Here is a 27,219-nt window from a genome sequence, read left to right as displayed (position 1 = left end):
TTTGCTTTCTGCAGCCGGCACGTTCCACATCTTGATATGCGGGAACTCTCACTCGTGAACACTTCGAAGAATGTGTCTTGCCATAGGCCTCTAGTATATCTTCGACTTGTTGCTCAGTATTGTAGCAACGCCGAGAGGGGCACGGCGTGCCTTTTAGCCAACTCACTCTTGGAACAAGCGTTCTTGCCTGCTTCTTAGATCAAGCAGAACTTTTACTGCAGCGGTAACATCTTGTACTTAGGCCTTTCGTTCACTAGTATGGTCTCAAAGCTAGCACTTGTGCACAGCCGAAAAGAAAAACGGCGTAGTAGCCGACCCCCTAACCGCCGTGCACAACACAAAGAAATGGAGCAGGCGAGACCTGCGTAGCGCGTACTTGCAGCGTGCGTTTCGGCAGTCCGCGGGCCGCACTGTGGACCGATTTTTGTGCCTAAAGTGCTCTGGCTCAGACGCGTCGCCCATAAATCATCACCATCGTTATGTGGCTTTGCCTCGCGGCTCCGTAGTTCCGTCGTTTCACAGGGTTTGCGGTGAAACAAGGATCGGCCGCATAGCAGCCAAAATTTTTAATTTACCGGAGAGGCGCAGGCTGCCAGTTCAAATTATCCGGTCAAACTTACATTGGAAAATACAGGACTGCAGAAAACCTTTAAATTATTCGGGATTTCAGATTAACCGAGTTCAAATTATCGAGGTTTTACTAGTACCTGCCGCTGCGCCAGTTCGTTCTTTTTACTTTCAGGAACAGACCAGATGTAGCGGAGGACACAGATAGAAAGACCCACTGTATGAGAAATGTTGTCTAGTAGCTCATACTACTGAACTAGTTGGTTCTTTCTGGCTTTCCATCCCTTTCTGGTATCGTCCTTGTCACATTGCAGCTGTTTCTTAGTGACATACCTTGTGACTGAACCACAGGGAGAGGGTTAGGGCCAGGGTAGCTCGGGGCAATAAACTCAGTTACTCTTTTTCCACAGGTAGAGTAACTCACGCGCCTTTTCTGTCTCTTCTCATCGCCACTCCTTGTCATGCAGACGGACGACAGCTTTCTGGTGAAGCTGCACGAGGCGTACATCGGAAGTCTCAAGTCTCGATTCAACCTTGAGGCACGGAATATTAGCAGGCCGTCTACCAAGAACCACTCGTGAGGGTCTTGGGGCCCCCCGCCAAGCGACGCGCATCTCAAGACCCTCTCCGACGGCTGCTTCTCCGCCAGCTGCTGTCTGCCACAGCCGTGCGACTTCATCGTAAGCTGCATTTGGAGAGAGACCTGCGCGAAGCATCTGACGCGGGGACATTGAACTTGTGCCACCTTGGTGTTATCCGACATGTTCGAAAAGGCAACGGAACGCTTGTGATGTCACCCTTTAGTGATTTTGGTGATAGAGATGCGTGCTGGCTGATCATGCTGTAAGTGGAGGGGCAGCAAAGCTGTCTCTGATGCCGATATTGACAACTCTGCAGCCATTGCGATCGACTTGAGATCAATGTTTTAATCATCACGTTTTCATTTTTTTTTTTTATGCAACTCTGTTGGAGCTCCTCGCCTTGGTGCAGACTGTGAAAGGGACCGCTTCTATGCGAGAGAGAGGTTTTTGTCACGGTTTCTTTGAGCAGGCTTTCTTCAGCTAGAATTAGGGGACCACCGGGCACGTCATAACACGCTTTGTGACAAAATCACACCAGTCGAGTCTCTCGAGCTTGCCGGCTTGCCCTGCAGTACATTGAACTCTCGTTGGCGTGGAAGTTGTCTAACCAGCGAAGAGTTTCTAAATAAACAGAGGTTCGAGATGGTGAACTTATTTCGCTGTGCAAACCCCACTCCTTAACGCATTCGCTGCCGCGTGAAGCGCGCGCGGCCCGTCCTCCCGTACCGCCCATTTTCGGCGCTCCGTGCTGAGGAGCTCTTCTCTCGCATTCCTGCTTCGGTTGCAAGCCGTTAGAGTAAAAACGAAAACTGAGATCATGAAAAAGAAAAGAACTTTATTCGATCTAGAATCCCAAGCTCCGTCTGCATTAGCGTCGAGTTTTACAGGTTTTTCTTTGTGTGAAAAAGCTTGAAGCATTCGGGCATGTGTAGCGCGACTCCACACTTTTCGCACTCCCACCGGCTCTCACTTTTCTTCTTTTTTACTTTGCACACTTGGCATTGCCTTGAGGGGTTTTGTTTCACTGGATTCGGCGGGATCTGTCTTAAAAAATGAGCCCACTCGGCTGCTTCCAGACGCATGGGAGATGGGCCGGCTGTCTGGACCCCTCGTCTGCGGTAGCCGAGAGCTGCGGTTTCCTCAATGATTTCCTCGGCAAGGCGGATTTTCCAGTCAGTGTAGCTTCCTTTTTTCCCGCATTTCTTGGCTTGCAGAACGTAGGCGTTGTAGACAGCTATGTCAAGAATATAAAAAAATATCTTCTTATATCCTTTGGCATACCGCCGCATAATGGGAAATGATGCCAGCTGCTGGTCTTGACGGTCCACGCCTCCCATTCCCTTGTTATATTCCACTATAACTTTAGGTTTTAGCACAGGCTCGTTACCTTTGTGCTGTCTCTTTCCAGTTTCAATGATTTCTGCCGCACTGTGGCAAGTTGAAATCACTGTGACAGGTTTTCGGTCCTGCCACTGAAGCGCCATGATTCCATGAGAAAACATGGTCTCACACTGACCTTTCTTCAGACGCAATCCTTTGAACTGTTTGGGCATGTTTTTTCGGTTCAGTCGCACCGTTCCCACAGCATTGGAGCCACCATTTTTGATCGCCAAGAAAAGTTTGGGTGACGAATACCAGTTGTCCAAGTAAATGGTGTGGCCGTCAGCGAGCCTATCCCCAACGAGGTCAATGACGACAGCTTCACTGCACAACATTGAAGAAGTCGCATCTGACTTCGTGTTTTGCCCGGTGTATATAGAAAAATTCAGGCAATAACCACTGGATGACTCGCACAGCTTATAAAACTTGATCCCAAAACGCGCACGCTTGGAAGGATTGAATTGCACGTATTGCAGGCGTCCGCGGAATTTCATGAGACTTTCATCAACAGCAAGGCCTTCTTCAGCAGAGTACGCACTTTCGAAAGCTTTCAGCAGATACTCAATAACTGGACGAAGCTTACGGAGCCTATCATCAGAGCTTGTGGCTGCCGCACTACAAAAATGAAGATATTTTGACAGCTGCCAAAACCGCTTCCGTGGCATTACTTGTCCAAAAATTGGGGTACTGATCACACTCCTTTCTGACCAGTACGCGTGTATCGAGCTTTTTTTTACTTGACTCATCAAGATACATAGCGCAATGTAGAGCTTCACCTCTGCTGTTGTTGTCGGGAACCACGCAGGGTCTGGGTTTGAAAGCTGGGTCTCTCTTGCAAAATCGTTTGTGTACGCGCAAACCGATTCCCAGATCTCATTATTTAGTAGAGCATTTAAGGATTCTAGAGGAGAACTCGCGCTTGTCAGGGCCCCATTCATGCGCCTTTTCAGCCCAGGTGATCCCGTAAATGGAACTCTTCTTACTTTTTCGGCACTGTAGTTGTCTTTCCAAATCCATTCAACCATTTTTGGACGCTTAGCCGTCGATGCGCGCGGGCTGTCTTCATGGGATTCTGGCTCAGAACCACTGTCCGGGTCGCTGTCATCCTCGGAAATGTCCTCGGATGACGGTTCAGACGAGTCATAATCATCGTTAGACATGTCGTCGCCATCACTATCGAAGAGAACGTCCAGAATATCCGCGTCAGAAAGGCCGCGTCGAGCTCTGCGGTGCGCCATTTTTTGGAGGGGTCAGCGGTGAACAAAACACAAAAAAACTTGAAAAAAAAAAAAAGTTTTAGCACTGGGACGTGCTGCCACCTGTTGCACAAACAAACAAGTATTTTTCTTGCAAAATTACAAGCAGCGCCATCTACTAACAACTTTACAAAACACAAAATAAAAAGCGGCCGTCGTTTCGCCGGCTTTGGTCATACCGCCACCGCGCGCAGCCCCTGCGATTCGCCGGCTTTGGCAGCGAATGGGTTAAAAAAGAGTTCCACCCATGTGGTTTTCCTTTTTTGCCTGTGTTTAAGGAGGTGGGTGTGCATAGTATGCCTGAACGGTCTTGTGCACGTTCGATTGAGTCACAAGGCTCCACCAGCTAGCAGTTCCATCAGAGTTGTAAGTTATATCTCATTGTCATCATTTTTTTTTTTTTTTTGCATCGGGAAGTTATTATTCAAGGTCGTGTGCACATAACAGTGACGTTTGGCACCTTAGCGTGCGACTACCTGAACTGCGTTTTGGAGCGGGACGGTTTAAGTCGCACCTGTCTTTTAGCTCATTGCAGTCACCACTCTTTGGCATGCCGCACGCTGTCATCAGCAAGGGGCACCACTACGCAGGTTGTTGCTCATTGGTTGTTTGCCTGTGGTTGTCCGAGGTAACGACAGCTGACGTTGCAAAACCACGAGTCATTTTAAGCTAGTTTTTTGTCATCTTGAGGCGGTTGTGAGCATCACTAAGACGAAATAATTGAGCCAGGCAACAACTTTGGGGATGAATAGTCGCTGCGCAGAGTTTCGCTCACATTGCAGTGGATGCAAAGCAGCTTCATCGTCCGTGTAATGTGGAGGTCACCCTTTGCAGTTGGCTGTTCCATTTGCTCCATTCTGAGTAATTTTTACCTTAGGCTGAAATATTTTTCACCTTTAAAATTGCATCGTCAGGGTGCTTTTCTACCAAAGTCAGTCGGGTAAGTGCTCAGTAGTTTTTCATTGTTTCTTTGTTAATTTTACCTAGGGGATGTAGAGCAGCGCAAAATTTATTCCGGAACAGATTCAGCCATGGAAGTATTGGATGTGTAGGTTCGTGCCACGTTTGTTATGAAAGGGACGCAGTAAGATAAAGAAGCCCGAAATCTCCATCTTGACCGTTAACTTGCTCGGTTCGTCATAATCATTGATTTTTTTGCTGCATTTTTTAAACAACGTAACAAGTGGCATGCTAGAGTGTGGTGAAGCGGCTGGTTGAAGACCAGAAGTGTAGGCTATTTTTTGCCTGTGTGTCGAAGGGCCAGATTTGGAAATTGGCTCTCACCGTGATTTGACCGTCATTCGGCTAAACTTCTAGCATGTGCGGTGGAAACGTCCACCTGGTTTTAACCTTTAACCACCTTTCATTCGGAGTGAGGAAGCTTTTTTTTTTTTTTTAATCCTTTTAAATATGGTGCCCCACGTCACTGTTCTCGCAAGAAACAGGCGCTCGTATCTTGTGAACGGTAAAATGCATGCGAGTTTCCATCTGAGGTGGTGCTTTGGACGTTTCTCTGGTGCTCCCCGTCAATATTTTTATTGAAGCTATTCCTCCTTTTTTTTTTTGAGAGAGAGAGCACATGGTTATGTCTCTAAGTTAAGCTGAGGCAGTCCGTGCCGTAAGAGCGCACCACACCACCGGCAGAGCCACCTTGTTCTCGGTCGCATCGTTCTGCGAGGTTCCTCACGCGCTTGCCGACTGTGCTTCATTTAGGACTAAAGTGGCAAATGTGCGGCAGTTCTGGCGACATAGTTAGCCCGTGCCAGGTCGTCAACTGTGACCAAGCGGGATTTCATGGTTGAACTTTTCGCCAGCCAGGCGGCACAAAATGGGCAAACGCATGCTGTGTTCCGTGCCCCCCATGAACTTGTCCGCTTGTGGTCAGAGAACTGTGTGACGGGTTTATAGCGTGTGAGAGAGATTGCTGGCGGTGTGCGAGACTTCTTTTGCATTTTTTTTTCTACGAACTCGTGTGTGTCAATGCTACGGGATTCAAACAGGGTGTGTGTGTGTGTGTGGTATCTTTCTTTGTATATGTGTGCGTGAGTGTATGTGTGCACTATGATGTATAGGATGATGCAAGCCCTGCGATACTTGTGTTTCTTACCTTGTTCTTCGACATAATTGTGTTCGTAAGACATCAGAGAAGCTTGTCTGTTCTTAGGGTTCTTCGGGACTTGATCAGCATCGTGCGCAAGACTTCCGAAACTGACGCTTTAATTTGCAGGCTTCCCGAAGCTAGTCGAAGCACGTGCATTAAGTCTTGGCAACCATTTTTTAATTTTTTTTTTTTCTTACTTGCAAGATGGTAAACGTGACAAAGGAAAAGGTGCTACGCACGTGTGGAGCCTGTATCTGCAAACTTATCACCTTCACTTTCTTTTCACTTCTGTGTTAAATTTTTTAGCTTTCAGATTCTCGCCATCATCACCCTTCTTGTAGATAGTAGATACACTCAAGCAGATGTGATGCGTTAAAGCGAAGTGCAGGCAAGTGTTTGTGCCCCTCCCTATGTACATAGCTGTCATGTTGGACCATGAACATGTGCAGTGTATATATCTAGTATTTGTGTACAGAGATATGGATGACACATGTTCAGGCCTCGAAAGCTCCCCCCCCCCCTCCCCCTTTTCCCCCGTGAGCAACTGACTGAAGGGTTTATGCAGGCGGTTCTCTCTTCAGCACTCACAACATTCTTGTACAAACACATTTGCTGTCGTGGTTAGCTTTGTGACCACTGCTAAGCCCCCTCGTTTTTCGCAACTAGTTAGCTGTCTTTGCCAAGAATGATATGGCTCTGGCATTTGTGAAATGTTTGTTAACCTATACTAGTGGTGTGAAACTCTCGATACATTTATTTGATGGGTAAAGCAGGGTAGATAAGAATGCAACGAAAGAAATTGCTGCTTTTTCCACTTATTGCAGTGTAGACTGGTCTACAAACTAAAGGAAAAAAAATAAACATGCAAATTTCGCTTTACAACCTTTCAGCCCTTCTTTGTTTTCTTACGTGCAGTTCTATGTCCGAATTAATTGTTATTTCAAATACCAACAAGCTAGTGTAGTTGGCATAGAGTGTTTTGGTGGTGACGTGGTGATAGCCAAGTTCAAAAGGTGGATAATATAGATTTTTTTAAAAGCAAAGGAATACACAATTACCTTGAATTTGGTTGTGAAGTGGTTGTCTGCAGCTAGGGGTGGTGTTTGAAGATTATAACCCTCGCGACATCTTTGTGCGCATGTGCCATTACTAGTACTACTAAAGGATTGGAAGGGTTCAAACTAGCTTTTGTTGTTCTGTGGACATCCTATCCATTTTATGGAGTTCATTGATCATGTGTCCACTAGCTCAGCTGTTAGTCAAGGATAGCCTTTGTGTATTTTCTTTAGCTTCATCTTAAATTTTTTTTTTCTTTTTTTTTTTTGTAATTTTGTAACTGCTGGTCAATGTGGCATCTAGTCTTAATGAAGCGTTGCATATTAGATTTTTGCTGGCTTCTTCCTCTTGACTGTACAGTAACAGTGGGAGACATTTTAAAGTATGGGATGAGCCTAAAAGACTGAAAAGTGATGAGCCGAACGAAGAATGACTTTGAACTGCTGGAAGAGACTGAGATGCTAGCAGTATACAGGGGCAGCTGAATATAGCAGCTCTTTCAATGCCATACGGCCACATTCACCTTTTCACACACTCCTGATACTTGTCACAAGCATCTCATCAGTCTCCATCACCACACATAAACAGTCTGAAACATTTGCACATCTTTGAACATCTGCGTAAACCTCAGTTGGGTGCTCATGGAGGGAAAAGGGTATGTGCCATTTTTTTTTTTTCCCAAATGGTTCTTAACTATTGGGGCACCAGTGGAGAGGTTGCCTGTCAAGCTTCTTCGAGGGTTACATGATGGCATCCTCAAGTGCTGCTCATTTTGAATGCATTGCATGAACTAGCGCGTCTTGGATAGCGTGTTTCATGATTTTTCTGGCTCGTTTCAAAGTACTGCCTTCGTACATCATCATTTGGCTAATTGGTTTTTGGAGACAGCGTTCCCATTGAGTCCTTTAATTTCGCATTTGCGCGCATGTCCGTGGCGGTTTTAATATGCATACCTCCTGTTTTTAACCATACCGTTCTTCCCTTTTATTTTTTTTTTTTCCTTTGTCTTTTCGTATTTCGCACGATTGTGTACGCTTTTGCGTGGCACTAAGTTCTCTAGCATTCGCCATCGTGTTATTTCGTCTAGTGCAATGTGCTTGTTATGTACTTGCTTTCGTGCAAGGCAGGTGGACAGATGTCTTGTATTACAAGCAACATATGTGTGCAGTGTCACGTGGACATGCGTGTAGCGAGACGAATGTTTAGATTTATTCATCGAAAACCTTCTGGGCCCCCGCAAAGGGACTAACATCACTGCATCTCGTTTCATTGTGAATATGTACATATGTGCCAGAAGGTATAGCCACCTTGCCGGCATCCTCTGGGCTCGTCCGGCAGAAAGGCCGCTGTGCAACGTCCTCGATGTGATGTCTTCGACGTGGTGCCCGTTACAAGGAAGCAAGATGCCAGCAGTGATGAGGTGCAATACGAAGACAGCATCAAGAACAGACGGGTGCGGCGATCGTTGGCGACTCGTGACGGTGCGTTATCAATGTTGTGTCGGCGCAGCAATCCACGGTGACCAGTGGAAACGTGTCTTCGGACAAGGTACTCCTTTTGTGCTGCCGCAACTCTGGATACTTGTTGCCTGTCACTCTGGTCACAACGTTGCTACATTGCTGCATGTGTCACCTATGCCTGTGGAGGAGTGTGACTAGTGTTGCCAGACCATGGGGACGCCATTCCTCGTGCCTCGGAAGTCTGGCAGGGCAGCCAGCGCACTGTGATTACAAGGGAGTCGAGAGACGCAGACCCAGTGCGCACTTCATTGGCTCCTTTTCAACTAGCGCAGAGCTGGTATCCTTCAAAGTGTGTGACCATTGAATATGAAGAAATGCTCTATTGGTGTGGCATTCTTTAGTCTATGGCAGGATTGCCCTGTTGAGATTGAGCAGATAGTGCTATCACAGGCTTTGTTTGTTGCAGCAAAAATAGCCTTACGAAGTGAGCCTGATCGTTTTGTATGATGGCTCTGACCAATGTTCTGAAGAAGTGGCATCTTCAGTATTTACCACCAAAAAAAGTTGACAGTATATTTTTTTTTCTTCAAAAAGTGACATAATTGTGTCGTAGCAGTCAAGTTCTGACACCCACATTAGTCTTTACTTTCGTCATTACAAAACTGCTGCCTCATCATAAGTGGGGTCGGGGAAAGTATGGTTATTGTTCACGCTGTTCAGGACATGGTCTTTCTCCCTTAGCCGCAGCAAGCGTTTGGCTACATCCAGTGTTTCGATGGTTTGATCGGCAAATTGTAGTGATGTCATCACACCTGAAGCCACTATTCGCTGACTGCACAATGCTGCTAAACACGACTTCACAACAGTGTACTTTAAGTGTCTTTGTCATGCTTGTAACTTTCTGCTATTTCTGTGACAAATTCCTTTGTCTCTATACTTGCAACAGTTCTTGAAACTGCAACAATTTTCTGCCACGCTCATGCAACATGCTTGGCAAAGGCCCATGCTCTATATTCCAATCTGGAAAATGGTTTACGATGTTTACAGCTTATCGAAGTTACAGTTGCAACCATTCCTTGCTTATTGTGGGGGCAGCCTTGCCCTAATGGTAGGCTACGTATAGGTGACTACTAACTAGTACAGCTTATGTTTTTAATCATTAAATTCTGTTGGTTAATTCGGAGCAGTACTTTCTTGCCGCACAGTTGGAAGTGCTTTGCTCACGGATTTAACTGGATGCGTTGAACAAAATGCACTAGTGAGATCGGCAGTCGTGCTCCACATCACTTGGGCAGTAAGTATTGTACCAAATCAACCACAGGAATGCAGGTTGGCAAACAATATCCAGGTGCAAGGGTTCCACTGCTAGCTTCAAAAACCAAGGTTCCTTGTGGTCTAACAGTCCCTCCAGTCCGTCCCTCATCAGCGGTTTTCTTGTTAAACCTTGAGCCAAGGTCATCACTTCGTGTTGTAGGGCTTCAGTTTGTCTGAAAGTCATGGCATTTTCTGCGCATCCTATTGCAACAAACTACTTAGCTTTTGATGGCATGCACTTGGGAGACTGCTTGTTACTAAAAATCTGACCTGAGCATGGCATTGCTCTTTCTGAAGGCCTGGCATGCTTATCCTTGAGCACTGTTTACACGCAACATTTTTCGTAGCCACTTTCAACAATGCCTGTTCTCCTAACATTTATTAGCGATAGGAAGTTTGTGCTCAAAGTTCGGCATGATGGACTTAAGAGAAGACGTATGGATCAGAGCATAAACTATGATGTTCCTGTGCATCTATAGTTAGCATATTCGCGTCTAATTTTTCGCATGTTTGGAACTGAATTCTGGATATTGGCACTCTAGTTTTCCTTTCATTGTTGGACTGTTCAGGTTTTTGGCGTTGTGTCGAATATTTTTCTTCTCATTTGTCAACTTTGTTGTTAAAGTGATTTGTTTCTGATTCTAGTGACCAGCCATGGTGCAACGCACAGCTTTTTTTTTATTTTTACTTTTTTGCCTGGAGCATCGTTTTCATCAGTAGCGCGCAGTCAAATGCTTCAGGAATGTGGATCAGTATTTTTGCTTTCACAGTTTTGTGACCCACTGACTGGCGCTCTTTTGTTGTCAGTTTGCAGTGCCTCTCAAAGATTGTACATTGGAGCTGATTGATAATGTGCGATGCTGGCTTGAAATACCAAGGAAAAGAAAAGCTAGCAAACGCAACTGGTCATGTTCTGTATGACCAACTATACCAGGTTCGTGGAGTGCATCTTGGGGTGTCGCTTTAAGGGTGTCACCTTTAATGTAACCTTTAAAGGTGTCACCTTTAAGGATGTCACTTTAAGATTGTTCATTTGAAGTGACTTTTGCAGGTCACTGTCTTTTTATTGTGATTGTTAGAGTGGTGTTTACACATTGTGCTGCTTGTGCCGGCAGCTTTGATTTGGCACCCAACTGTTTTAGCGCTGATTGAACGAAAGATTTGCATCGGATATTTTAACACACACAAAAAAAAGGACCACTTAGATAAGCCTGGTTCGTTGGAAAAACTTTGGGCTTTATTATGCCTGTCCTGGGTCCTGCACTCCTTGAAGCCAGCAGGCCTTTTTTGTTTCTGTTTGTTTTTTTCTCTTCCTGTTCCCACATTTTCATCCTGCTAAGAGCTCACATAGAGTGGAATGGATCCATTGGACACTCTTTGTCCAGTTGGGTAGCAGTTCTTGAGCTTCCGGATCAATGAGTACAAATCTTTGAATGCGTGTGTGTGTTTGTGCGACTGTGTATGCTTGCGTCCCAATGCAAGACCACTGTTTTAAAAGATTAAACACTTTGCAGCCTTTACACGCAGGATGTGGTTTCCGAACAAAGTAATGTTCTGGCTGCAACCTTGTGACCATTGCCAGATGGTTATTGGTGAAGCTGTTTAAAGAACGGGTGCTTCTATTTCTCCTCGACTTCAGGCAAGTTTTTAGTAAAGAGTGCTTGGAACGGCACTCTGTTTATCTGTGCTCTCCTGCGCACTTGTAGGTTCAGAGTCCGTATTCAGAGTTTGCGTCGTTATCGAAAGTTTCGTTGTTCTGACCTCGAGTCATCTGATTGGTGGAGACACCAGAACTGGACATCCGACGGACACCCGGTTCTAGTCTGATTTCTGGGAACACCAGAACCAGATATCCGACGGACATTGGGTTCTGGTGTTTCCACAAATCAGATGACTCTGTCTGGAAGATGGCAACACTTTCGATAATGATGCAAACTCGGAATGGGACCCAACTGGGGTAAAACAAATGGGAGGGACTGGCTAGTGAAGTCGGCTACCAAACTCCACATTAATTAGCCATTAACTGCAAGCTGTGCTGGGATGCCGAATTGTTTCCGAGCATTTATGAAAGGTTGTGCATTTAGTTGTACGAGTAGAAATCGACCAGCAGATTTACTTGGATCTACATTTGCCCTGTACTGATCACCAGCAATTCAAATTTGCCCCCGGTTGAAATTTGTTCTGCACTCTGGAAACAGCTTTCCCAATGCACCTGAGGGCATAACAGTGAGAAAGTGATAATGCAGCATTCTGATGCGGAAACTGAATTGGCCACAGAATGTTGTCGTACTTAAATTGTGTGGTGCTTGAACTAACGCATTACAAAATTGTGCATGTGTGTGTGCGTGTGCACGTGTCTACACGAATCTGTGTGCGCGTGTGATATAAAAAAGAAAATCTTAAAAAAAAGTTTTTCTTCTTTAAGTTGCTGAATATAACTGGTTACAGTCCTGAAGTTGTGGATTATTTTCTACCGATTATAAATTGACTTGTGCTTGTGGTGCCAATTAAGATTAGAGGTATTCAAGGTATGACTTTTTTGTCAAAATGTTCAATGTTTCAGCGATTATTTTCCATGGTTGTTCAAACATACTTTTCTGGTGTTGAAGATTTTAAGTTTTTTATGCTTTTCTAAATGTGAAAAAAAAAAAAAAAAGAGATGTGTACGTACATTGGTGCTATAATCTGGGCTCACGAAAAAAAGAATATATTGGAAAGCAAGAAAAATGGTGTTTTGTCACCCACGCATCTACTGTTATTGGCGGAATAAAAGTACACTTATTGGCAAAGTGATAACGTCTCCTGTTCATTGCTGTGCAAAGAAGGTAATGGGATGGTGCATTTCGTGTAAGCATTGTCTTGATTGATTTTTTTCTCCCTGAGGCAGAACTAAAAACATAAAATCAGCCTTTAAAAAGCGGTTTTCAGCTGCATTAATTGAATGAGGAGTACTAGTAGTACATATATTAGATGTAGCATCTACTAACTACTTCAGTGGAATAGGATGTCAAGTCTGTTTGCCGAATAACTTGATTCAATAACTGTTTCGCTTACCCTATGGGCACTACTAAGTTGTATGGCTGGTTTTTTTCTTTAGGGATATGGCGTCCACTAAAAGTAGTCTTTTGTGGAATCGACACAATTTTGATGTCATGTTGGGTTGTGTGTTACAATTTACTTAAAACCGCAAACATTTCAGTCGTGCAGCTGGTCCAATTCCAAACTAGCGTCCAGAGCACGCTAGTTTTGCGCGCTAAGTTATCTAAACTACACCCGAGACAGCAAAAGATATTTGGAAACTAATTATAAACCTGTTTACTGTATTGTTGGCTGAAGGATTTTTATAGTTGCAAAGCAAAAGAAGTAATATTCACATCTTAACATCCACTGAAAGCAAGGTAGGTGGTTATTTAATTTTACTGTTTTTACTCATAGCGACACTGTCATTGCAAGTTGCTAAACAATGCAGTGTCACATTTTTAATTATATCATATCTAGATCATGTTTGTGATTTGCCCATAAGCATCGTATGGTCTTGTATAATGGCATTAAAAAATAGCAGGCATTAAGTACTATAATCCATAACAAGTTTGCAGAGGTGGCTTAGGCCCCTTTGAAAGGTGCTGTTCGAATTGGCTGTACAGGTATTAGTAGCCGGCAGGTACTGAGAAAATGTACCGCAAATATAGATCTTGGACACGGAAAAAGCGAGACGCCTTGTTAAAGCATCTTTGTGGATTGTCAAAAAGATAAAAAAAATGGCATGAAATAACTTCAGTTTTTTAGTTGGATGTCGGCTTCGCCTTGAGAAATTTCTCCGTCAGGATTTCTTATTGTGGCTTCTGCGGAACCCTAGATGTTTGGGTTATTTTTGAGTTCCATGAGCACATAAATGCATACCTTAACCTTACCAGGCTCGCAGGACATTAAGCAGACCTCATGCATTTGCTGCAGCACAGTGAAACATTTTTACTTTTCAGCCAGCAGGAATATAGTACAAGTGCAAACGAATAAACGATGCTGGTAAAACTAGTTTGAATTTTCCGGAACAAAAAGAAGGTAAATTCTTCTCACAGAAGCTAGCAGTTGTACTGGCTAGACATAGAATCCAGTGAATACCTACTTTAAACGATACCAACGAGGGGAGAATGACTGCTGAGAAAGAACAAAAAGGCCGACCTTTTCATAGAAGCTAGCGAGGGTCTTAGCCAGGTGCTGCTTGCTCTGACCTATCATCACTGAACAGAGTGCGATATCGGGATCGGAGGCTCTTCTCATAAGCTGAGCGCAGTTCTGGTAGAGTGCCAACGATGCGGAGAGCACAGTCAAGGAGCCGCTTGGCACATGGCAGTGACCCTTCCATGTACCACAAGAGGCCATCGTTCCACACTCTTGTCATCATCCAAACAAGCTGCAAATCGAGAAAGGAAATGCCATTGCATTTTCAAAACTGTCTTTTTCTAACAAACAAAATTCAAATACGTTGTTTTCAAAGAAATTATCGCATAATGGCACCTGTGTACTGTACAATGTCAGCCGTGCAGTAAAGAACCCTAGGTAATCGAAATTGTCCAAAGCCCTTCTCTACGGTGTCCTAAGTCACTTAAGCACATTAAACCTCATAAACTGAACCAAATAATTAACATGCACAGCTCATGCACAAATCGTTTTTATTGGATGACAAACAATAGCTTGGAACTCTTGCCCGGTATCGCTGGAACAAACAGGCCGGTTGCCCTACTGCACATCACCTGAGAATAATCCTAAATATCTCGGACTAACAGCATTTTAGTTTTCAATTACTGGTCCATGGCCTCACTTTACTGTTAGCATTATAGTTAGCTCAGTTAGGATAGTCTCTAGTTTGAATCCATGCCTAGACTATTTATATTCTTTTTTTACTCCCTTGTGAAAATGTTGGCTCGGCTTGCGAACTGAGGCTCTCCTTCAACCTTTGTTTAGTGCTCTTTCAGACTTTCTCTGCAGCCATATGTAATAAATTTACTACTACTCTTGATATCTCTAGTATTGGGAATTTAGCTAGCTTAAGGTGGCTTTGATGAATAAAAAGTGCATTCGGAATGCCAGTGATCTGGTAAATCATGTGGAACATGCCATTCTTCCATAAGGCTGTCTGAGAATATTTTCATTGTACCGAAATTCAATGTCACTGCGTGTCACTGAATGATAACTCATGCTGGCGCAGGATGGCCTACAGGTCATTCAAGCTCGCAGTGAACATAACGTGCCAGCTCAATAACTCCCTTGCAAAGCATTCATTATGAAACTTGCCTCCACCTCTGGAAAAGGGGTTGATTTGTGAAGATTGAGAACTTCGTTGACGCAAACCAAGAGTCCATTCTCATCCCGGGAGTCCAGCAGGGCCTACGTCAAGTCACAGCGCACACCGTAAGTTTAACGTCTTCACACCGTTGAGATTTATCTCGAGAGAGTTTTAACTGCATCAGCCAGTTTGCTTACATCTCGATGTTTTAATTTTTTTTTTCTTTTCGTGACAAAAGTGCCTTTAGTGAGTGAAGATCAGTCTAGCTACACTCAGCATGATCAGTAACACGGCAGCAGAAGTGGTATGACTTTTTATTCATGTTAACTGAATACACCATGGCACACAGTACAGAAAGCTAAACTTGTTCAATTGAAAGCTAGATGTAAGTTTTCATCGTAGGCTACAAGATATCAAACAAGAAATTACAGAAATACATACAAAGACCAATAGTCTGACAGGGTATTTGGACGTAATAAAAGAAATGACTGCTAAAATCGATCAACTAGAGGCCACTATTAAGCAGCAGGCTGGAAAACTGGTTGATTTGGAAAACAGAAGTAGGCGGAACAATCTACTAGTTTTTGGTCCTGAGGAGAATGCCACTGAATCGGAATCTGAATTAAGGGCAGCTGTACTAGAAGGTGTGTTTCAAGAAAAGCTTGGGGTTGAAGTGAATACGGTGGAACGAATCCACCGTATCGGAAAAAAGAAGCAGGGCAGCTCTAGACCCGTGATAATGAAATTTCTTGATTCGAGAGAAAAGAATATTATAATGTCGAATTGCAGAAAGCTCAAGGGAGGAACAGTAAATCTCAGCGATGATTATGCCAAAGAAACGCTTGACGTTCGCAAAAAGTTGTGGAAAAGCGCTGCCGCAGAACGGGATACTGGCGCTAAGGTTTCTTTAGTGCACGACAAGCTGAAGGTAAACGGTAAAATCTACACCTGGGACCACATTAGAAACGAGCGTTTCCTTTATCAGGAACAAGGTGATAAAGGCCATTTCAGAAAACACCACAATGAGGTGATGGCGGAGGCTTCACATGAAAGCGCCATTTCACGTAATTCACTCCAGAAGCAAGGAACTGAAACAGCGCAAGCATAACTACGCTGCATTCTGGTGAATGCGCGAAGCATAGCTAATAAATCTACAGAACTTGAGAATCTTTTACTCCAAGAAAGCCCACATATCGTTCTAATTACTGAAACATGGCTTACTTCCACCACACCTAATGACTGTATTATTCCTCCAGGATACATCATATTTAGATGGGACAGGGATACTCGCGGTGGGGGCGTGGCAATCGTAGTTAAATCATCTCTCAAGGCGGCACAGGTGGACTGCAGTATGTTGGAATCGGTCTGGTGCAGAATACACTTCGAAGACATCACATGTTTTGTTGGAACTATTTACCGGCCGCCTAACACACCCCCTGATTTTCTTGATGAATTGAGACTGTTTCTATCCGCGCATGCACACGCCGATGCACGGTTGATAATGGCTGGTGATTTTAACATCCCGCACATTGACTGGGATAATATGTCACCTGGACACATAGAGACTTCGAGTGCAGAAAAACTGTTAGAAATTTCATTTTTGTATAACTTAAGACAAATTGTCTACGAAAATACTAGAGTGACACTTCATTCTCAGTCTTTACTTGATCTTGTATTTGTTTCAAATAAAGTCGGCGATTGCGAACTGACTGTCATGGATGGCTTATCAGATCATAAGATGATTTTGCTTAATGTACCAGTTAACAAAAGCAATTGCACAGAGCCTTCCCCTCAGGTGCTAGTGAAAGATTACGCACGAGCGGACGACACATCTATATTGGATTACTTAGAAATTTCTTTTAGTGGATTTGAGTTAGCCCTCGAGCAGGAATCCCTGGAGCACTTATGACAGCGGTTTAAAAATATAATAAAATTTTGCGTGGATCGTTTTATTCCCACACGGCGCAAGAAGATACGGAAACACAACCCGTGGATAACCAGAGATATCATACACATGAAACGTAGACTACATAGATTACGTAAGAAGCAAGTTACTCCTGCCACCCTGATAGAACTACGTCACAGGATAAAAGCTGCTGTATCAGCATCGAAGCAACGCTTCTTCGATGAAACATTATCCGGCTATCTCAAAACCTCTCCCGATAAATTTTGGCGATATTTAGGTAAAAAAGCTGAAGGTATAAACCAGATCAAACTGGGAACGACGATTTTGACTGCAAACTTGGAGGTAGTGGACGGTTTTAATAAATTCTTTCAAACCGTCTTCACGAAATCTGCCGGAAACTTTAACACTGATCACTTAGATTTAGCACGGGCAAAAGACTGTACAATGGAAAACATTTCTTTCACGCAAAGGGGCGTACTTCAGCTATTATTAGATTTAGATGCGAAGAAGGCAGGTGGTCCCGATGGAATACCCACTGCATTTCTGAAAAGATATGCCGAATGGGTGTCTTTTTACTTGGTTGCCATTTTTGACAAATCGCTCCAAGTGCATTCCGTACCAGAAGATTGGCGTTGTGCTGCCATTATTCCCATATATAAAAATGGTAGCCGAATGCTCGTAACCAACTATCAACCTGTGTCGCTTACCTCAGTTTGTTGCAAACTCATGGAACACATCATAACAAAACATATCACTGTGTACCTGGAGGCTAATGGATCACTAAATGAGCACCAGCACGGTTTTCGACGAGGGCTCTCAACGACCACGCAACTTATAGAAACTATCCATGATTTTGCAAAGGCTTTAGATGACCGTCAGCAGATTGACATTATATGTGTAGATTTCACGAAAGCCTTTGATAAGGTGCCGCACAATGACTTGCTTCTTAAACTGCATGAAATAGGCATTAATTATGAGGTTCTGAAATGGATTAAGGCCTACCTGTCTGGCCGTAAGCAGGTTGTACGTGTTAATGGCTGTAATTCTGGATTATTGGATGTGCACTCGGGCGTACTACAAGGGTCTGTGCTCGGACCATTGCTTTTTCTCGTCTATATAAATGACATTGTAGCTGCTGTTGAGTTGCCTGTAAAAATTAAACTTTTTGCTGATGATTGTTTAATTTATGTAGCAGTTTCTTCTATGGAAGACCTGATTAAAATTAACAATGCCTCAGTGCTTTCAATGACTGGTGTCAAAAATGGAAAATGCAAGTTAATTACGGTAAAACAACTTTTACACATATTACTAGAAAGAAAAATCCACTTACCTTTCAGTACTCTATAGGTAATAATTACTTGACAAATGTGTCTAGCTTTAAATATTTGGGTATGACTATTGCACATGATTTAAATTGGCGCTTGCATGTTGAAGCGATTTCATCGACTGCTTTTAAAAAGCTATGTTTTTTGAAAGCGAAATTGTCGAGGGCAACAAAGAATGTGAAGTTATTGTCATATAAGACATTCATTCGACCAGTGCTCGAGTATGCTTCAGCAGCCTGGAATCCTCACCAAAAGGTACTGCAAGACAATCTCGAGAAAATACGACTTGCGGCACGCTTTATCTGTGGCAGATATAGGAGGACTGATTCTGTCACTGAAATGTTGCACTCCTGCAACCTTGAGCCGTTAGAAACGCGAAGAATAAAGCAAAGGTTGACAGTACTGCACCAAATACTGCATGACGATTTAAAGATAAATAAAGAAATGTACTTCTACCCACCTGCTAAGCATAGCGCCAGGTTGAATCATAATGCAACCATACGGCCGTACTTCGCTCGCACTAACGTATTTCGCTTTTCTTTTTTTCCTGACGCGACAGAGCTCTGGAATAAATTGCCTACTCGTATTGTACAAAGTGCCAGTAAAACAGCATTCCAGAAAAGTCTAGACCAATACTTTAATGAACGCTAACATGTCGTCCCCCGTGCGTCGCGTACTATTTATTACTTTGTATGTGCTTTTTTGCTTTCTGTGTCATTTGATCCAGCTCAGCAGCTTTCTGAGATGTTTGTATAATTGGAACTCAAAGTGTTTGTTACTGTGTTCTGTCATTTGAAATTTTAGATGTGTTATTGATTTTATATGTATTGTTGATTCCCTCCCTGTCATGACCCTCAGTAAGGGTTAACAGTATGAATAAATAAATAAATAAATAAATAAATAAATAAATAAATTTCTTTGTGAGGAAAGTTCTGAGGATATCTAAGTTGTCACAAGTTATAACTTACCTAGTGACATCATCCATGATGTCATTACTGCATGATCGACAAGTTTCCGCTCACGAGCTAACAGATATGGCATGAAGTGCCCTAAGCCAGATCCTCAAGCTGGCACAATGGAAATGGCGAGCAGGCAAGCTATGATTACAGCACCTCCGCCAGTTGATGAGGACGCTAAGTTTCAATCTATTTGGATTTAAAATGAATAATGTAGTATAATCATATATAGCAAAGCTAGGCTTGGTTGTTACCACAGCAGCACACGTGAACAAAAATCGAAATCCAGAACTCGGCAGAATCAATCATTCTAGGTTAGAAATGTTTTTCTAATAAAAGAAACTATAGCAGACAAAAAAAAGAAAAATATCTCTCTCACTCGCAAATGCAGAAAACCATTGTGCAGGTGTTCAGATAAAATTACTGCGATGCAAAGGATCTTTGGCGGTTTTTTTCAGGCCCATTCGATAACCTGAGCTTGCGGTTAATTTGAAAATTTTTTCTTGTCGTTTGGAGACCTAATTACTGATAGTTTACTGTATTCAGCAGCGATATGATAGCCTCAACCGGTTTCATGCAGGTCCATCCTGTACAATAAACTGGTAATGGAATTCTGCATAAAATTTATGCTGGATTTATCAGTAGGGTACATATACTTCTGTCCAATTTCAATTTAATTTTGTTTGCGAATGCCACGTGCATTCTGAAATAAACAAGATGAACAATGTTTGTTAGTCTTTGTTTTCAGGGGAAGGTGGGAGGAGGGTCGGTCTTTTTTTTTCCCCCACCGGTCAGATGTTCGATTAGACACTCGGAGAAATTTTTTTCCCATATTCATATTCAATCTGCATTAGAAATTTTCTATATTTGCGCAGCCCTAATAAATTTCGAAGTAAACCAAAACAAATATCTGAGCAACATAAATAAAAGTAGCTGCAGTATCTAGGGACACAACCATAGGAAGAACGAAAGCTATGAAAATCGATAACACAACATCGGATCAAAAAGAATCAGTGTGATATACAACTGAGTGCCTTGCGAACCTTCACATTCTCACTGCTGTTTCCTCCTGGCTGTTTCTCACAAACTTACTTCGATCAAGAGATGATTGAACTTGATTATCTTGTCCGGTAAGTTTTGTTTCACCACAAGATTGATACAGCGACGTAAGAGCCCCACCGACAGTGCAGCAGCCCTCTTGCCACCAGCAGCCTGAAAAGAGATTTGGAAACAGGAAATTGGGCGCTATAAATGGCACAATTTTCATTCCCCTATCTTTTATATTAATAATAATTGGTTCACAGGAAGGGAAAGGCACAGTATCTGTCACACTTGTCTTTGTGGACACCTGAACCGTGCCATAAGGGAAGGGAGGAAAATCTTTTGAGGTGCATGTCCCCTTAGTGATTTTCGGAAACAATGAAGATAAGCGCCAGTATTTTGTTTAGGACGCTGTCTTAGTGAAGCATTGTATATGATTTCGTATGGGTCGGTGTGACTACTATCAATTTAAACAGTCTTTTCGACCATCCATCGTTCAAATATTTTTTTTTTCGTCTTGGAAATGCACACTGGTTAGAACAAAGAAAAAGCTTCATGCATCTTGTTTGTTCGTTTACTTTTGACATTGCGTTTATATTTGTCAGCAACTAGTGATATTCACGCTAAGCCTTTAGCTCTCCTGTTCATTGGAAATTATGCGCTGCATGCATTCGTGAGAAATGTATTTACAAGTGTGAGAAAATTGCCATTATTGTGCAAGTTGTGGTGCATAATACCATCGCTCATTTTTACGAGTAACCATCCATTATTTATCAACACTAATGCATTCTAAAAAGGCAAACGCAGCCTTAAATCTCAAAATTTTCGTGTCCTTCCTTTCCCGTGGCCTGGCATAAACAAAAAGTTCACAGCATGACATAGAAGCCATAGGGCGATAAAGACTACTTTATATATGCGTGAAACAAAACATTTTTTTTTTACTATTAACATGTATGAATGAATGTTGTTTTGTTTTTGTTTTCCTGTTATTATTAACATTCTCCTGTATGAGTGAATGACACTCTCACCTGGCAGATGGAGACGAAAGCTTCGAGAAACTCTACACTGGCTTTCGGGAAAGAGAGGATCTCGTCCACCAAGGCACCATCGTTTGCTGCACCGCCGTGCACCGCTGCTTCAAATTCGGCAACCAGCATCAGTCCAGCCACCTGGCTGTTCTCTCGCCAGCCAGGGTAAACCACTCTGAGCTTCTCTGCGATGTTGTACACATCCCTACGAGGAGGAAATTGAGGTCACACGACTGTAGGCAATTCTACATTTGCTCCCCCAAAAGCGTATGCAAGGGCCCATTGAAGACAAAACGCATTATTACATACTAAACTAATCCTGCACCTGATGCGTATTACCTCAGCCAATCAGATGGAAGAGGGAGGGAGGAGGGCAGGTGAGAGTGAGTGAGTGGGTAAGTAGAAGGGAAAGTGGGTGGTGGGGAATACATGGAAGAGGAAGTCAATACAGCAATAACGTGTGAAGCTGCAAATTAATTCATTGCACAATACCACATGAATGAGCACATCAGTGATACCGTGCATAGGAAATAAAATGCAAATATTACTTGACAAAAGCGATGCAGTCACATTTGCAGCATGATTGCCTCAAAGACTGCCCAATTAAATTTTGTTTCGTTGAAATCCTCAGTTTGGCTAACCACCAACTTTAGCGTAACTGCAGTGCCATTATTTAACCAGCCAGTGTTAAAACAGCATTTCCTGCAAGTATTTAGCTGAGTGAATAGCATACGGATGTCTTAAATTTTGTCAGGATGAAGTCTATCCATGTGAATCACCAAGTTTGCAACCCCCCATGTTTGTCATCACCTAAGAATGCTACGCCGGCGGTCGCCATCAGCAGCGAGTTTCCTCGATACGCTCACTCCTGACATGAGCGCCATCAGTCCGCAGGTGGTGATTCGCTCCTCCCGCCGACTCTGCACGGTGGACGCCAGCCTGAAGCCATGCCCAAAAAGGCGAAACTGCCATTCAGCCTCCACCTCGGGCTGTAGCGCCAGGTTCCAGCACACAGTGGCAAACCACTTGCTCTGTTCGGTGTGCCAGCGACTCTGAAAACGCATTGAGAGGAAATCATGTCTGACCTCTAGATCCACATGCAAGATCTACATGCTTGGCATTATAATAAAATTAACCCAGTAACACCAGGCCTGTGAGATGGCGTAAAAGTGCAAATAACTTTCACTTTTGCTCGCAGAACTACATGAATTGTTGATATGATTAGAAAAGCAGCCTTTCCCAATTTATTTATTGAAGAATGCTCAAAGTGTCAGCTGTGGAGATGCGAGATTAGATAGACAAAAAACAGCGGGACAACGGAGGCAAGAAAAAAGACAGGACCAGCACTGACTAGCAGCTGAAGATTGTATTGGAAAGGACACAAATGTATACTCCATTTAAAACGAAGAGCATGCATGATCAGTAATAACGACACTGATATCTGATAACTTGAATCTTAACGATCAAGATACCGCAGTTCACAGTCATCAATTGCAGTTCTTATGAATGTGAAATGCTTTGCTGATTTTTCTGGTTAGTTTATTGCAGTGCTTGTACAGGATATTAGTATCCTTAAAGAGCGGACTACATAGTTCTGGGTTAGATTTAGGAGTTTTATGGCAGCATTCTCTGTAGAGCAAATCCAAGTTCAAGGAAGGGGCCCCATTCAAAGTAATATTGTTCTCACGTATGCGGGTATTCATGCACTTTCCCATCTGGCCTATATACCTTTTTCCACATGTGAAGGGAACATCATACACCACATCCGTGGCACAAGGAACAAACTGCATGTCATGATTTATCTGGCATGCTTTTTTTTTTTCCTCTTTTTTTCTCTTCGTTTTTTTTTCTTCCTTGGATATCCTATCGACCATGACACAAATTTTGTCTAGCTTATTAGGTGCAGAAAAGAAAACATCTACACCATAGCTACGGCCTACCTGCTTTAAACATCAGATATTGTGTAGACGTTTTCTTTTCTCAGGTATCGGTACTGTTAGTACAGATCATGTGAGCTCTTGGTGGTAAATGGTGTATATATTTGTATCATCTTCTCTCTTGTTTCCGCTGATGCGCTGTTTTTTGTCTATCTATGTAGTACCAACTCGCCGTTTTACTGGGTATTTAAGAATTGTACTTAAAGCGGATGCAGATAAAAGATAACTCTAACGACAATACAGCCAAACATTTCTGTGCTCCTAATTTTAGACTGGCAGGTGATGGAGCAGTTTTGAGTTTTGTTCTTGAGTATTGTAAATTTGCTAACGCAACTGTTTATACATGAGCGAAAGCATACACTGACAATAATATAAAGGCATAAGTCTACAACGCCACTAATTCTTTTGCACATTCAAGACGACTACATAAATAGCAGAAAAGTTCTGCTCACAGTGAGATAAGGGAAACAATGACGAAGTCATCATGTGTTTAACTTTCTAATGTTGAACATAAGCCACCTGTTCATGCACAGACACTGTAAGTTGTATGTCGGTCCATCACTAATGAGCCAGCATTAATTTCATGAAACGAGGAATGGAAGAGCGGTAATGAAACATCTTGTTTTCTACTAATATGAGTGCAGCTTACGTCACTGCAGATAAACAAGATGGCAGCTGCCTTTTCAATGCAGTCAGCCACTTCCGTGTATACACCGGGGTTCTGGTCTGCAACAAACAAAGTTTATTGGATCCCTTTCAGCTCATGGTTAGAACAAGGGTTCAATGTTGGTGGCGAAAAGTGCCAATACATAGCTCCAGCATGCTAGGCACAACAGGGTGCTTAGTAAGCCTGTACAGGGTGTTTCATGTTATTCAATGCACACTACTTAGATCAGATTATTTCAGAAGTAAATTAAAACATATTAGCGGCATATAATGCCATAATTACCTCAAACATGCCTTAAAGAGATGTCAATCTAGTCAGACAAATCAAGCGCAAAAATTCGCTCTGCATCTATTGTAGCACTTTTGTACAAATCCAGCACTGAATAAAATGAAATGCCTCGTTTATGTTCATGCAACTTAACGACGTATAGAGAGAATTGCAAAAGCATAGTTAAGCAGAAGTAACACGTAATATTCATTTTTGTTGAAGCCTGGCCTAATTTGACACACACATACAGCCATGCATGCATGTGCATGCTTTAGGCTCCATCGAACTTACTAGTTAAATGAAAAAAAAAAAAAACAGTTGTTTATAGCACTCCAGGTTACGACAAAAGAAGCATGTATAACCCTCCGCCCCTCCCCCCCCTTTACCAGGCAAAATAGTGAGCACATGCTGATAAAACAAGCATCTATAATGTGTAGGTGAATGCAGTACCGAAGTCTGTGAGGCATAGCGCAACCACGCACTGCAAGCACGTTAACTGCATCTCTGCCACGGTCGAATCGGTCGCCGGTGGGGAGGCAACCTGCTTCAGCACATCCTTGACAATGTCCATCTTGCCTGCCTGTGCCATTTTTTTCACCAAATGCAGGAAATAAGTGTGTACACTTAATTCACCATGAGAGAAGAGAAAAGAGGCACAACAAGAGAGTCCCAACATGTCGACCTTTTCCTCTGTCATTAGCTTAACTGCGTGGAACCATTCATGAATGCTGAAGTAAATTTGTGATTGTTTGCTTGAATCACCGCATGCTAGGTCGATTAAAACATTCTAACTTCAAACATCTTCAAATATGTTCCAATATCAGGCAAATGAATTGAGGCCATAACACACATAAAGCAAAGTAAAGCATAGTTAGAAGGTTTGAAATTATACTTGAAACAGGCAACGTTTCTAATTTTACTTTTAACTTGCCTAGATTAATTTAGATAAATTATTAATTCCTGTCACTGTTCTACACAATTTTTATCAAATTAAGGTACTGAATTAATTACTTTATTGTTGCACTGTGGTGACAGCGCTATGGAGAACGAGTAGCAGCTAGACTAACGCCTCACTGAAATAAACTGTCTCTTCTGGACTGACTACTGTCGACAAAGGAATAAAACATTCAAGGGAGGGAGTGGGGGGGGGGGGGGGGGGGGAATGTCAGAAGCGTGTTTGACGACAGTCGTAAAATAGAATCACTGCTGCTCTTTGCCACATTCAATTTACAGCTGTCTAAAAATATTCGAGATAAAGGGCCAAAAGCAACTACCACATTCTCTAACAATGTGGAAGCAGTTGCACATAGCTGTGATAATTCAAGATAAATCTAGTCGTACCTTGCAGAAACAATGTGATAAACCCAAGCACTGATGAAACTGAGCATGAGCAAATAAACACTACAAAGCTTTTGCAGCAATATATGCTTAATAGTTTACTACTTTTTCTTTCAAACTGATTGTCTTGTACGAATGTGTTGCTACTTCAAAGAAGTAGCTGCATTTGTGTTGCCTCTTCAGTCAAATGCAATTTAACTTTGCTTGTGGGGCTATAGTTAAGCTGAATGGAAGAAAGGAGTATGCAAATATAGATTAGAATGACCAATCACTGCTCTTTTACTTTGTTACCTCAATGATGAGAACATCCAGAAAACAGTAATCGATGAATGAGTGCTGGTAATTCAAGGCGAGTGTAATTCAACATTGGTGATTATCCCTTGTCAACTTTTCCGTATCCATTTGATATTTTGTTGCTGCGTAGCTACCTGTGTACTGGCTAGTTTCCGTGGCTGTTTCATGACATGTCATGGAACAGCCATTCATCATCACTTGTAAACAAACTATCCCAGGTAGTTGGACTAATTTTTTCCCTTAGGTATCTTCCCCGTAATGTAAAATTGCTTATATATAAATCTCTCTTTATGAGCCACCTTAATTACTGCTGTCTTGTCTGGGGTACCACGTCTGCCACAAATGTAGGTCGGTTATTTGTCCTTCAGAAAAAATTTCTGCGCGCGATATGCAATGTGAACTGGGATTTCCCAAGTGAACCTTTGTTCCAAGAGCTTAACATATTGAAAGTGCATAATTTATACAACTACATGTTAGTACACGCATACATTAAAGAATGCAAATTGAATAAGTTTGCCATCCGTTCAACAGCCAATCTCAAGCAAAATCTACTTCACTACCAAACGCGATGTGCGGAATACTGGTATGTAACACACACGCGAACTAATTACGGTAAGCAAATGATTGCTCACACCCTACCTGCCTTACTCAATGCACTAATCTCGGAAAATATTGATGTTTTACATGTTTCATTATCTACTCTATACAATTATTTTTGCCACCAATATTGAGTATTTATATTGTCAACCATTGGGTTAGTCATTGTAAATCAGCACTATATATGTTCCTTGCCAATTGTACTTCTTTTGTGACTGTGTGAGATTATTTTCATGCTGCTGTATTTTTTTTTATTTATTTATTTTTTTTTTTTTTTTTTTACTTTTTTACTAACCTATGTAGCTTTGCAGATTCACCTTTTTGTTTGTTATTTTTGTTTCTTTCTTCATGCTTGTGCTTTATTGTATTGAAAGCATTGCCATTCCGCACGGCTGCTGCTGCCAACGAACGGGTTTTAGGACCTGTCAAGCTGTTTCCGCAGCTTTTTTCCTCGAACCTGTCCGTTTACAACTGTACTTTGCAAACGGAAAATAAAGCACTTACTTACTTACTTACTTACTAAGTATAGGAGAAGATAAAGGCATGCAGTTGTATAACATTCTGTATTTTGTTAGATATAACTGCACTAATTAAATAGTGCTTTTAATTATTGATGTAATGACCATTGATGTGCATATAGAGAAACAATAAATATTTTCGCTTTGACAAACCTTCAATGTGCAGCTAGCAGCGTGGATAAGCGCATCTGAAACTTTCTTGACGATGTTGTTACGTTCAAGAAGGTTGGCCTCTTTCACAAGCTGGACTGAAAATGCAAGGTTCAATGTTACTGCGTTGCAGACAGAACACAGCAATGTAATGTGAACTTACATCTGCAGTAATGTGGGTGTAATTAGCTATAAC

General features: G+C 42.5%; 2 protein-coding genes across 3 annotated transcripts in view; one reads left to right on the top strand and one right to left on the bottom strand.

The window, feature by feature from the left end:
- DCP1 (decapping mRNA 1) overlaps nucleotides 1-12,511 on the top strand; it is a 30,474-nt gene extending 17,963 nt beyond the window's left edge. For both annotated transcript variants that reach the window (XM_084578986.1, XM_084578987.1), the window contains exon 10: nucleotides 1,035-12,511. In XM_084578986.1, coding sequence (XP_084435112.1) covers nucleotides 1,035-1,148 — 114 coding nt within the window. In that variant the 3' untranslated portion in view covers nucleotides 1,149-12,511. The remainder of the gene's footprint in view (nucleotides 1-1,034) is intronic.
- A 482-nt stretch (nucleotides 12,512-12,993) lies between these two features.
- Nucleotides 12,994-27,219, bottom strand: part of LOC146179350 (testis-expressed protein 11-like) — a 16,369-nt gene continuing 2,143 nt past the window's right edge. The window contains exons 2-9 of the mRNA XM_084578988.1: nucleotides 27,027-27,121; nucleotides 24,577-24,706; nucleotides 23,842-23,918; nucleotides 22,066-22,307; nucleotides 21,256-21,460; nucleotides 20,279-20,398; nucleotides 15,008-15,100; nucleotides 12,994-14,126 (exon numbers count right to left, since the gene is read on the bottom strand). Of these exons, the coding sequence (XP_084435114.1) occupies nucleotides 13,920-14,126; nucleotides 15,008-15,100; nucleotides 20,279-20,398; nucleotides 21,256-21,460; nucleotides 22,066-22,307; nucleotides 23,842-23,918; nucleotides 24,577-24,706; nucleotides 27,027-27,121 (1,169 nt within the window). The 3' untranslated portion in view covers nucleotides 12,994-13,919. The remainder of the gene's footprint in view (nucleotides 14,127-15,007; nucleotides 15,101-20,278; nucleotides 20,399-21,255; nucleotides 21,461-22,065; nucleotides 22,308-23,841; nucleotides 23,919-24,576; nucleotides 24,707-27,026; nucleotides 27,122-27,219) is intronic.

The sequence above is a fragment of the Amblyomma maculatum genome, chromosome 9 (genome assembly GCF_055883805.1).
Source record: "Amblyomma maculatum isolate TAMU_Amacu chromosome 9, ASM5588380v1, whole genome shotgun sequence".
Classification (NCBI taxonomy): Eukaryota; Metazoa; Arthropoda; class Arachnida; order Ixodida; family Ixodidae; genus Amblyomma; species Amblyomma maculatum.
This window is presented reverse-complemented; position numbering and strand designations above follow the sequence as displayed.